This window comes from Nannospalax galili, unplaced genomic scaffold (genome assembly GCF_000622305.1).
Source record: "Nannospalax galili isolate Female #2095 unplaced genomic scaffold, S.galili_v1.0 scaffold1798, whole genome shotgun sequence".
Lineage (NCBI taxonomy): Eukaryota > Metazoa > Chordata > Mammalia > Rodentia > Spalacidae > Nannospalax > Nannospalax galili.
This window is the reverse complement of record NW_008341341.1, coordinates 440,036-452,902: the sequence shown is the minus strand read 5'-3', so window position 1 is coordinate 452,902 and position 12,867 is coordinate 440,036. Positions and strand designations below refer to the sequence as shown.

The window sequence follows — 12,867 nt, the reverse complement described above, 5'->3', positions numbered from 1 at the left end:
GGCCTGCATGGATGTGGGATGGAGAGGGCTGAGGGAGTGAACTATGGCTGGTATAGCTGCTGTGCAGGTGAAACCCAAGGCCAAGGAGCAGCTGAAACTCCCTGCGGACCCCTTGGGAGGACAGGATGGGGAAGTGAAACTGCAGGCTGCAGTCCAGAAAGGCTTACAGGTGCTCTGCGGAGGAGCAGATCGTATTCCTCTGAGCCTTTTCCACATCCAACCGAGATGGAGGATGTCCCTACTTCACAGATGAGGAAATTGAGGCCCAGAGCTTTGAGGTTCCTTCGTTGAGTTGGCACAGAGCAGGTGGCTTTGCTAGCTTGAGCTCTCAACTTTCTAGCACACAAGATGGAATGTACCAAATAAGACCCCAGCTAAAGGCCTGGAAGAAAGTGCCTAGGCACCAGGAATCTTAGAGAAGTCTTCCTGGCATATTTTCCACCTGGCACTTGGGCAGAAACCTACCTTTTAGGGCTGAGGGAGCCTGGAAGAACTTCTAGACAGGAGTCCTGGGGTTCTGTTTACCTTAGAGTCAGAAAAACCTAGATTCCAAACCCAGTCTTGTCCAGTCTTGAATGATTTTTTTTTTTTTTTTTTTTTTTGAGACAGGGTCTATGTAACCCTGGCTGGCCTGGAACTATGTAGACCAGGCTGGTCTCAAACTCATAGTGATTTCGTGAGCTGGGATTAAAGGCATGTGCTGCCATGCCTGGCAAAGTATCTATACTCTTGCTAAAAGAAGGGGCAGGAAGAGGGGGTCAAAAGGAGGCTGGGGAGGCCAGGTGTGGTAGTGCACTCCTTTAATCCCAGCACTTAGGAGGTAGAGGCAGGCGGATCTCTGTGAGTTCAAGGCCAGCCTGGTCTACATAGTGAGTTCCAGGACAGCTGGGGCTACAGCGAGACCCTGTCTCAAAAAGGCCAAAAAAAAAAGGAGGCTGGGGAGATGGTTCAGTGGATAAGAACAATTTCTGTGTAAACATGAGGACCTAAATTTGAGTCCCCAGCACCCATGTAAAAAGCCAGGCAAGCTGGGCATGCTGGCACATGCCTTTAATCCACACCTTTAATCCCAGCACTTGGGAGGCAGAGGCAGGCAAATCGCTGTGAGATTGAGGCTAGCCTGGTCTACATACTGAGTTCTAGCTGAGGCTACAGGGAGACCCTGTCTCAAAAAGACAAAACAAAACAAAAAATCCAGGCAAGGCTGTATGCCTTGTGAATGCAGCACAGGTAAATTCTGATAGTTGGCTGTTCAACCAACTAGCCAAAATGGCAAGCTTCTGGTTCAGTGAGAGACCCTGTCTCAAGGGCAGATAGTAATAAAGACACCCAATATTGGGCAGAAGAGATGACTCAGCAGTTAAGAGCACTGGCTGTTTTTGCAGAAGACCTGGGCTCAAATCCCAGCAACTGCACGGCAGCTAACAACCATCCTTAACTCCAGCTCCAGGGTATCTGATGCCCTAGCCCTCTCCTGTCCTCCCAAGCTTTGCATAACATGTGTGCACTTACATACATGAAGGCTATCATAACACTCATACACATAAAAGGGACACCCAGTATCCTCTTCTGGCCTCCACATCCTCATAGGAGGGTGCTTGTACCTGGTATTCACATGCTTGTGCCACATGTAAATACACAGGCATATAAACAAAGTTTTAAAAAAGATATCTTTGTTGTTGCTGTGGGTTTGTTTTTTCCTGAGACAATCCCACTATGTAGCCCTACCTGGCCTTGACCTCCTGTGTAGACCAGACTGGCCTCAAATTCACAATGATCTGCTTGTCTCTGCCTCCCCAGTGATGGGATTTAAAACATACACCACCATACCTGGCCAGATTTGGTTGTTTAGAGATAGAGTCTCTACTGTAACTCAGACTGGTGGTGAACTATGATGTTGAACTGCTGATCCTCCTACCTCCACCAACCAAGTACTAGGATTATAAGGATGCATCGTCATGCAGCACCATGCCTGACTTGAAAATAAATTATTTTTAATAGGGCCTAATATAGCCCACATTAGTCTAGAACTATGTAGCTGGCCTTGAACTCCTGACCCTCCCAGGTGCCAGGATTACAGATATGCACCTCCATGCCCAACTCCCAGTTTCTGAATTGAAAATCTCTGTTAGATTTTTATTTTTAATTATGTATTTGTGTGCATGTGTGTCTGTGTGTGGGTATGTACATGTGAGTGCAGGTGCCTGTGGAGGTCAGAGACATCTGATCCTCCTGGAGCTGTAGTATGTGAACCACCTGACTTGGGTGCTGGGAATTTAACTTGCATTCTCTGCCAGAGCAGTGCTCGTAACCATGGAGCCATCAAACAAAAATATATTTTTTTTTTGTCTTTTTGAGACAGGGTCTCTCTGTAGCCCCAGCTGGCCTTGAACTCACAGAGATCGCCTGCTTTTGCCTCTCCAGTGCTGGGATTAAAGGCGTGCGCCACCACGCCCGGCCAAAAATATCATTTTTAATTTTTGTTTTGTTTTGGTTTTTGAGAGGGTCTCCCTAGTCCCAGCCTGCCTGGAAGTCACTATGTGCATCAGGCTGGCCTAGACCTCACAGAGCTATGCCTGCCTCCACCTCCTGAGGACTGGGGTTGTTTCTAATTTTTAATTAATTTTTTTTGAGACAGGGTCTCCCTGTAGCCCCAGTTGGCCTTGAACTCATTATGTAGACCAGGCTGACCTCAAACTCACAGAGATCCACCTGTCTCTGCCTCCCAAGTGCTGGTACTAAAGGGATGTGCCACCACACCCAGCTCATTTTTAAATTTTTTTAAATTATTTTTTACATTTTTTGGGGGGGGGATACACATGTCACAGTACATGTGTGGAGGTCAGAGGACAACTTGCAGGAATTCTCACCATGTGGATTCTGGGGATCAAACTCAGGTGGTCAGGTTTGCATAGCATGCACCTTTACCCACTGAACTATCCAGTTCCCTTTCCCCTTCTCCCACACCCACTTCCAACTTGAAATTATCTGAAAGGGATACATACTGCTACAACAGTTCTAGGCAGAAAGTTCTGTGAAGGGGAGAACAGCCGTCTCTTCACCCCATCCAATTCACACACAGCCCAAGACACAGGCCTGGAAGCACCATGTAGATACAGATACTTTATTTGGGGGCAGATCCCAAGCTAGGTTGATGGAAGGAGACAGTAGACCCAAGATACCAGGCTGGGAGCCCAGTGGGCTGGTTGAGACATGAGGTGGTTGAAGGATGCTCTCAGCTGCAGGCACCAGGCCCAGGACAGGAAAGAATGTCAGCCATCAGTGCTGAGCCTGCTTGCTGCCCTGTGCCCACAAAGGCCAGAAACTGGTGGCCAAAGTTTGTCCCACCCCTAGTGCCCACAAGGTGGTCAATAGAACAGCCTCTGAGTCCTCTGTCCCTTCAGGGTGGAGTCCAGGCCCACAGGGGTCAGATTCTGCAGAGGCCAGAGAGAACACTCAGGGGGTGAACCTACCGCCCTCACTCTCCAGAGAGCAGGCTAGAAGAGCAAACACTTTAATGTAGGCTGTACAACCCACCCCACAGCACACACAGCAGGCACACGGGAACCTCGCCCAGCCCTTCCTCAGAAAAAAGCACAGGGCCCATGGCTGCAGCAGGTTGAGGACCGGCTTGGGCTGTCACCTACTGGTTCTCTTCCCTGCTGGCAGCATGAAGGAACAAAGACACAAAGGCTCAGCTGAGCTCTAAGACATTGAACCCTGAGGGTTGAGTCCAGGACCCACCCAACATCTGGCAGGGGCAACCTCAGCTGGGGGACAAAGAAAGGGTATGGCCCCCATGGGATGTTGGGAGGGGAGTTGTCCTTAGGGTTGCCCCATGGGGAATACAGTTGCTAGGCAGGAGGGGGCAGGGAAGGAAGCTGGGACACTGTTGCTGGCCAGGTACTCACAGTGTCTGGTAAGTGCTGTCCTTGGCCTTGAGAAAGCGCAAGACAAAGAAGACCATAGCTTGCAGGCTTAGCACCAGCACAGCACCCCCGATGAAACTAGCTCCATCAAAGCCAGGATTGTGAGATTCAGGGACTGGGGGGCTCCCTGCAGGGTGAGGCAGAGTGGAGTCATAGAGAGTCTTATGGACCAGGATCCCAGACCCACCCCACAACTGGCACTAGACACCTTGAAGCCCCAGTCCTCAAAATGAGGCCTAGACTACTGGGCTCCAAAGTCTAGTTCTGGGCTGGTTCAGTAGTTGAGCTAGTGAGGCCCTGCATTCAATGCCTAGCAACACACACTCACACACACGTGCACACACACACACACACACACACACACACACACAAAATCACGCATGGAGGTCTATCTCTGATCTGGAAAGCTGGTGAAAGGGCTGGGGCTGAGAAGGGTGGACCCTGTCCTGAGTTGTTCTGTGACTTTATGTCATACATACCCTCTCTGGACCTCCTGGTTATATGAGTCCAATAGGTAAGTGGGAACTAAGTCATGACGGAGCACCCTCTACCCTCCTCTCTGTTCTTCACTAATCTAGTAGAATAAGGATGGACCCAGAACTCAGCCACCAGACCACCTTTCACAGAACTTGGAGCAGAGATTAAATGGCATGTTCTTTTCTCAAGATCCCTAAGCCTGCTGTCTTCACTGAGAGGGGAAGGAACCAAGGAGAGGTAGGGCCCAGGGTCATACCCCACTGAGCAGATAGGGGAAGGGGAAACAATGGGCTAGACATGGCCTGTCACCTCTTAGGCAGGTCAGAAGTGGACATCCCAGCTTCCCCTGACCCTTCCCTCTGCTTTCTGAGGGAAGGCCTCACACAGCGGTCAGCAGTCCAGGTTTGAGTGGCTCCCAGCTGTGCCATGTTACCCATCAACTCCCACCAGGGATTTGATTTCAGGCCTTGGGCCAGTTGCCCAGGGCAGGACAGCACTAGTAGGTAGATCATTCTGGGACAATGGTTAGGCGCCTGGGAGTAGAGTCCCCTTCCAAGAGGACATAGTGCAAGACTGTAAGAACACAAAGGAGGAAGAATGGCCCTGACTAAAGCTCTGAGAACTAGAAGGAAGGACCCTGGGGGAAGAGGACAGAAATGCAAAAGAAATGAGCTACACACAGCAGATCTGGGGCTCAAGCAGAGGGAGCCGAGCCATCAATAATTTATTCTCTGAGATCAGTTTCCGGCTTTAATTAACTAAGAGCCTCTTGAGCCATCCTGGCCAAGTTTGGTGACCTCTAGGTCCCAAGGGGGAGTGGGAACCTAGAGGAAGTTGAAGTTCTTGCCCCTGCTCTGCTGGAAGTCTACTTTGGGACCCTCAGGTTGAAGTAGGTAGTCACTGAGGACATCTCTTAGCAACTGGAGCCACACCTCTTTGGCTCCAAGCATAAGTCTGAAGGGGTCACCCTGAGTTCCCAGAACTGGAAGAGGGTTCAGAAGCTGCAATTTATTTACTACGTTCTATGTGTCAGACGCTGAACTGGGCCTTACACAGCTTCATAAAATCCTCAGGTAAGCTGTGAGGAAAGTATCATCCAATCCATCTTATAAATGTAGTGACAGACACAGGGAGCACTCAGAGCATCGAGATCACAAACCATGTCAGTGCCCACATCCCACTCCACCTTTCCCTGCTGCCCTTGTCCTCCTACCATCCATTCCCTGGGGAGGACCTACCTGTTGTGCTTGACTTCGGTTCATGGGTGGGGTGGTAGGAAGCTGAGGAGACAGGGAGTCCATAATAAAACAGCCCCCCACCTTCCCATCAGGACCCCAGTCTGAGTTGTCAGCTTACTTCCACTCAGGTCACACCCGTGTCCCCACTCAAGCCTGGCCACCCAATCACTCCAGAAGCTGTGATCTCTCCATCTTTATCTATAAGGCTCATCTCTAATACCACCTGCTCCAGGAAGACCCTCTCCCTTCTACATCTATTTACAGGAAGCAGTCGCTTCCCCAGCCCCTTGGAACCCCTGGACCAATTTGCAGGTGAGGACACCAGTCAGGGAGGAAAGGGACTTCTCTGTGAGCTAATTGTAGATTTGAAACTGGCTCCAGCTGTTTGTGGGTCTAATCCACTCCCTGAGAGAGAGAAGCTGGTTTCTCCTGAAAGCAGGCTGTGGCTGGTGTCACCTCAGCTCCCTGTCTTCATGTTGATTCTCTTTGAACTCTCTTACCTGGGCATGACTCTGAGCCGTTGTAGACAGAGCAACCCTCCTTGGCCACCTCAGCTTGGGCCACACAGTGCCCTGGTGGGAGAAGGGGCAGGAGAAAAGATTTGGGAAGAAGGTTCAGAGCTGGAGGGCAATGGACTTGGGGACGTCCCAACTACATACCTGGCTCCTCTGGCCGACACTGCTCCCAGACGCAAACCGAGAGGTTGTGGGCTCTGTCCACCTCCAAACAACGTTCACAGTGCTCGGCGTGTTTGCAGCCCCCTTGGGCAGCTGGCCAGACGTTCAGGCGGATCAGGGCTCCCCGCCCAAAGCCTGGAGCTCCTTTACCTGGGAGTAAGGTGGAAATGGGAAGGAAGCCGCAGTGCCAAGTTGCAGCACCTTTCCCCACGGCAGCACCTCTCACCCCCTCCACAAGCCCTTGGTTACAATAACCTAGCCTGTCCCCAACCCCTCTCCCCAGTCCCTTCCTTTACATACACTGCATACGTCGAGAAAATTCCCTTTCCTGAGCCTTGATGTACCCAAGCAGGCGGTTAAAGTAAGGTATAGGCTCCACCTGCCCCTGCCTGGACCCCTAATCAGATCCTGCCCCGCGTTACCAGCCACAGCCAGCTGGGCACACAGGAGGAGGCAGCAGCAACCGCCGCAGAGCGCAGCCCGCAAGGTGTGGGGTCCGGGTGCGGCCATGGGCGCGGGGACTGGGGTTGGGGTCTGTGGTCAACTGGTGTGGCGCGTCCCTTCTAGACTCTGCTCGCCTGGAGCCTGGGGGGCATGGTCATGTGGGCGAGGTCAGAACCTGGCCTATGGGCGGGCCCAGGTAGGCTCTGGGTGGAGCAGAGCCCCAGAAGGCGGGGCCGAAGAGGTGTGGCTATGTTGGGTGATCTGGGGCGGAGCTTGGAGAGGGGGCGGTGTCGGGACTAAGTTCAGCCGGGTATACTATGACTTTAATCCCAGCACTCAGGAGGCAGGGGCAGGCAGATCTCTGTGAGTTCGAGGCCAACCTGGTGTACATAGCGAATTCCAGGCCAGCAGGGGTTACAGGGAGACCCTGTCTCAAAAAGACCAAAAGAAAAAGAAAGCACTAGACACTTGTGTGACTGGTACTGGGGGTTGAATTTAGGTCCTGTTTTTAATCCCTGCCTCACAGGTAAGGTTTAGAAAAGGTGAATTACCAGTCCAAGACCACAGTGGCAAAAATGTGTATTTAGCTCAGGCCAGGGCACATAGCATGCATACTGGCCCCTCACCTTTGGCTGCCCATGCCCAACTATGTGCTCCCTTCTGCTTCGGGCTGACCACACCCTTGGGCCAAGTCATGGGTCATGCAATGACTAGCTCACTGGGCCTTTGGCAGTCTTCCACATGTCCCCTCTCCTTCACCAACCAGTTTTTTTTGGTTGTCCCTCTGCAGCCACTTCAGGTACCTTAGGGGGCACCTCTTCCTCTTTCTCCCCACAATTCCCTTAACTAGTTGTGGCCAGTTTAGTCCTGAGCTCTAGTCCTCTTCTGGAATTATTTTGCTTGTTCCTCAGCCATCAGGCTTCATTTAAAAGCCAGCAAGCACATGGTGGCTCACACCATGATCTCTCTGTGAGATCAAGGCCAGCCTGGTCTACATAGCAAATTCCAGGCCAGCTGGAGCTACAGGGAAACCCTGCCTCAAAAACAAAACAAAACAAAACTAGATTAATTAAAAGCCAGGAGAACACATACCCATAATCCTAGCACTTGAGAGGCAGAGACAGGAGAATTGTGGATTCCAGGCCAGCTTGGGCTACAAAACAAGACCCTGAAAAAAAAAAAGCGCAAAACCAGGTTGGAGATGGAGCTCAATGATAAAGCACTTGCTTGACTTGGCACTTACTTACAAGGTCCTACCTCTGGTCCTCAGAACAATAATAATAACAACAACATCAATAATAAAATAATGGCCAGTAAGTCTCTAATCTCCATCTCCAGGCTAGTCCTGGCTCCACAGTCATCACACCTGTAACTGAAAACCAGTGCTAACCAGCAGTGACCCCTTCTCACCAGCAGAGCACTGAACACATTCTACTCAGCCCACATCTGCCCATGGCATGTCTTCAGTCTGCAGCCTGCCCCAGGGGCAGTTACAATGCTGCTGAGCCTCCTGGGGGTGCCTGCTTCTTGTGCACCTCCACCTGAGTGCCATTAAGCCTCTGGTCCCTTTCCTCCATGGAGGGAAGCCCCATCCTCTCTGTTCCCCTCATTCCCTCCATCACCAGGTTGGACCCCATTGTTTTGTCTTCACCCCAGCTCCCACCCCTATTAAAATCCTCAGATTTGGGGGCTGGAGAGATAACTCAGCAGTTAAGAACATTTGCCATTCCTCCGGAGGACCTGAGTTCTATTCCAAGCACCACTTGGTGGCTAACAACCATCCATAACTCCAGTTCCAGGGGATCCCACACCCTCTTCTGGCCTCTGTGGGCATTGTAAGCACATGGTGCACTTACATATATGCAGGCAAAACACTCATACATGTAAAATAAAAATAAATTTAAACCAAAATAAAATCTTCAGATTCCATCTTGTGTCTCCTGGGTCCTGACCCTCCAGTTCCTCCCTGAGCTGGCTGTCATATATTTTGTCCACATCTCTTCCGGCTAACAGGTTGCTAGCAGTAGCGTAGCCTCCCTGACCCTTGGATTCTTGACTCTCAATGAGTCTCTAGCTTGACTTTCCTTATCACCACTTGCTTCCAAGAAGACACATCTCTGATTTTGCTTTTAACCTAGCTCTTCTCTGTCCTCCTCTGCCCTTGACTCCAACTGTCCAGCTAAGTCATCCTTCAAGCCACCACCAAGCCAGATTCTGTTCATTCCTTAACCCCATCAACACCTTCCAGCTCATGGTTTTCCATCACCAGTGGGAGTCTCTCTGTCCACCTTGTGCTCATTTATCTCCTCTGTTCATTCAGCCCCTTCTCTGCTCCTCCCACTCTTTCCTTCCTGGGGAATCTGTGCACTAGCTGTGCCCTGTCCTTGAAACTCATCTGTTCTCCCTTCAAGTGACTCATTCTGTGACCTCTCTACTGAAAAGACATCTCCTGCCTAGTCTCCATCCCAGCAATTGCTTTCTTTTGGAGCATGCATCCAATGTATAATTAATTGCCCTTTTGTTTCCTGATCTACGAGCTCCACAAATCCGGGAACCATGGCTATCTTCTTCCCTAGTGAACACCCTTGGGCAAGGTGAAGTAGATGTTGATTACCAGCTATCTTGCTGGTGATGACCATTTGCATACATGTTTGTCCAGCCTCTAGTCAGTGAGACCATTAAGGTCTCCTCAGACTTGCTATTCAGCATTTCTTTATATTTTGTCCATTTAAAGGGGAAATTCCTGGAAAAAGGCAGTGGTTTTTGCTTATTATAGTATATATTCTCCGTGCCAGGAAAATAGTAGATACTTGATTTGTACTAAAGTGGGAAATGCAGAAATGCAGCCAGAGAATTGCTCTGTCCCTCACACCCACCAAAACCCAATACCTGGAGCGTATTAACGAAAATTGGTTGAGGCTGGGTGTGGTGGTGCCTGCCTTTAATCCCAGCACTCAGGAGGCAGAAGCAGAGGAAGGCAGCTCTCTGTGGGTTCAAGGCCAGCCTGGTCTACATAGTGAGTTCCAGAACAGCTTGGGCTACAGGGAGACCCTGTCTTAAAGAGACCAAAAAACAGGGGCTGGAGAGATGGTTCAGCGGTTGAGAGCACTGACTGCTCTTGCAGAGGACCCGGGTTTGATTCCCAGCACCCACATGGCAACTATGAACCATCCTTAACTCCAGTTCCAGGGGAATCTGAAGTGCTCTGCTGACCTCCAAGGCATTGCATGCAGGCAATACACTCATACACATAAAATAAGCCGGGTGTGGTAGCCCACGCCTTTAATCCCAGCACTTGGGAGACAGAGGCAGGCAGATCTTTGTGAGTTCAAGGCCAGCCTGGTCTACATAGTGAGTTCCAGGACAGCTGGGGCTACAAGGAGACCCTGTCTCAAAAAAGACCAAAAAAATTATTTTTTTAATTTATTTTATTTTATTATTTTTATTTTATGTGTATGAGTGTATTGCCTGCATGTAGGTAAGTGCACCCATGTCATGCATTGCCTGCAGAGGATAGAAGGGACTGTCAGATCCCCTGGAACTGGAGTTATGGACAATTGATAGCTGCCACGTGGGTGCTTGGATTTGAACCAAGGCCTTCTGCAAGAACAGTCAGTGTTCTTATCTGCTGAGCCATCCTCCAGCCCCCCCCCCAAATTTTTTTTAAAGACCAAAAAACAAAAAACAATAAAATAATAGAATAATAGAAAAAAAGTTCACAGCTGGGGCTACAGGGAGACCCTGTCTCAAAAAAGACCAAAAAGAAAAACAAGCAAAAAAACCCAAAAAAACAAAAAAAAAACTGCCTTGGCTTGGTTCACATTCCAGTTCTTGACTTCATGAAATGTGAGCTCTGCTGGGCATGGTGACACATGCCTTTAATCCCAGCACTTGGGAGGCAGAGGCAGGCAGATCTCTGTGAGTTCAAGGCCAGCCTGGTCTACATAGTGAGTTCCAGGCCAGCTGGAGCTACAGGGAGACCCTGTCTTAAAGAGACAAAAAAAAAAAAAAAAAGTGGGCTCTGTCTCTTAACTTTGTAGGGCTATTGGTGGGAAAGGTTACTGGTTATTGGTGGGTGTGTCAGTGGTGGGGAGGAAGTAGAGATGGGAAAGAGGGCCCAAGGAGGGGCTGTCCCTTTGGCTAGAGAGAAGCTTGGGGAAGAGAGAACAGATAAGCAAGTTGTCCTCAGCCAGACATGGTGATTCACACGTACAATTCTAGCTGAGCAGGATTCCCACAAGTCTGAGGCCAGCCTGGTCTACATAGTAAGTTCCAAGTCAGCCTGGACTACAAAGTGAGACTGTCTCAAACCCAGCATGTGTGCATACACACGCACATACACACACAAGTTGCCTCTTGGGAAAAGTTGTTCCGTGAGCAACTTTTAGTGAATGAGAAAATCCATTGCCTCTGTCTCAGAATCTCCAAGCTTTCTCAGGATTAAAACCACCCTCACTGGGGCTGGAGAGATGGCTCAGTGGTTAAGAACACTGGTTGTTCTTGCAGAAGACCTGGGTTCAAATCCCAGCACCCACATGGCAGCTAACAACTATCTGTAACTCCAGTTCCAGGGGATCCGACAGCCTCTTCTATCCTCCGCGGGCATTGCATGGCACGGGTGCACTTACCTACATGCAGGCAATACACCCATACACATAAAATAAAAATAAATAAAATATTAAAAAAAAACAAAAACCACCCTTACTCCTCCCAAGCAGCCAGAGGGGCAAGCTCCATCAAGAAGGACACAGGGTCAAGCTAAATATGGAAGTTCATGACCATGTGCCTACTTCAAAGGAAACAAATGGTCACTGGTTCTTCACCTTGGAATAGCCACAGTAACCAAGACAGAAGTTAAAGGAAAACTAGTCAAAATGTCCAAGATCACCCAGGATGCCATCTTTATATTTATGTTCGAGCCTGTTTTGGTGATGGAACACAACTGGCTTGGGTAGGATTTATGGTTATTTTGTAAAGAAAAATTACTCCATATACAGGATCTGGCCTGTATGAACGGAAGAAGACCTCAAGACCTTAACAGCTGTAGGGACAGGTGGACAGGATGAAGATGGCCAAAGGCCAGTGTTGGAGCGGACTAACAGAAGAGTCTGCAAGGACCTGACCTACAGTGCTGGGATGTTTTTTTTTTTTTTGTCTTGTTTTATTGGCACTGGGTCTCATGTATTCTGAGCTGATCTCAAACTCTCAATAGCTGAGGATGATCTTGAACTCTTGATCGTCCTGTCTCTATCTCCCAAGAGGTGGAATTACTGGCATGTGCCATCAGACCCAGCATGACAGTTTCCACCAGTAGTCAGCAGACTATGAAAACTGTCACTTGGAAGAGCAGGCATCTTTCATATGCCACTTTCATCCCAACCTCCCAGCACCCTATTCCCTTCTCTGAGACTAGAGCTCTGTTGAGACCTTGCTCAGAAGCAGGAGGGAAGCATTTCTTTTTTTTTTTTTTTTTTTTTTTTTTGAGACGGGTCCCCCTTGTAGCCCCCATTGTCCTGGAACTCACTATGTAGACCAGGCTGGCCTCGAACTCACAGATATCCGCCTGCCTCTGCCTCCCAAGTGCTGGGATTAAAGGCGTGCACCACCATGCCTGGCATATTTTATTATTTTTATTTTATGTGTATGAGTATTATGCCTGTTTGTAGGTAAATGCACCTGTGTCGTGCCAATGCCCACGGAGGACAGAAGAGGCTGTTGGATCCCCTGGGACTGGAGTTACGGACAGTTGTTAGCTGCCATGTGGGTGCTGGGATTTGAACCCCGGTCTTCTGCAAGAACAGTCAGTGTTCTTAACCACTGAACCATCTCTCTAGCCCCAGGAAAGTAGATTTCTAAGTCTTGGGATGCTGATGCCCTTGTCCTGCCTCATGGACACACCCCCATCAGACCTACTGCCATTTTCCCTGTGTTTCCTCTCTTTCTGACTGCTGCTGTTTAGTTTCATCATCCAACCAACAATATTTATTGAGCACCACTGCCTGTCACACACCGTCTCCAGCACAAGCCAGATCACAGTCACTGCTGTCAGAGCTTATAGACTGACACATAGCAAACCTAGAATGTGAGTGAAAATATTATTTT

General features: G+C 49.5%; 1 protein-coding gene across 1 annotated transcript; it reads right to left on the bottom strand.

Moving 5' to 3' along the window:
• Positions 1-3,907: 3,907 nt before the first annotated feature.
• Cd164l2 (CD164 molecule like 2) lies at positions 3,908-6,831 on the bottom strand. Its single transcript, XM_008836767.1, has 5 exons — positions 6,744-6,831; positions 6,304-6,471; positions 6,145-6,216; positions 5,645-5,686; positions 3,908-4,056 (listed from the first exon to the last, which is right to left on the bottom strand). Exons 1-5 carry the CDS (start codon positions 6,829-6,831, stop codon positions 3,908-3,910), a joined length of 519 nt encoding a protein of 172 aa, XP_008834989.1.
• Between the last annotated feature and the right edge of the window lie 6,036 nt (positions 6,832-12,867).

Excerpts from the sequence above, each read along its gene's own strand:
- Cd164l2 (XM_008836767.1), bottom strand. The coding sequence starts at position 6,831 with ATGGCCGCACCCGGACCCCACACCTTGCGGGCTGCGCTCTGCGGCGGT. Across the intron at positions 6,217-6,303 it reads GTGTCGGCCAGAGGAGCCAG|GGCACTGTGTGGCCCAAGCT; the intron begins GTATGTAGTTGG and ends TTCTCCCACCAG. Across the intron at positions 4,057-5,644 it reads ACCGAAGTCAAGCACAACAG|GGAGCCCCCCAGTCCCTGAA; the intron begins GTAGGTCCTCCC and ends CTCACCCTGCAG.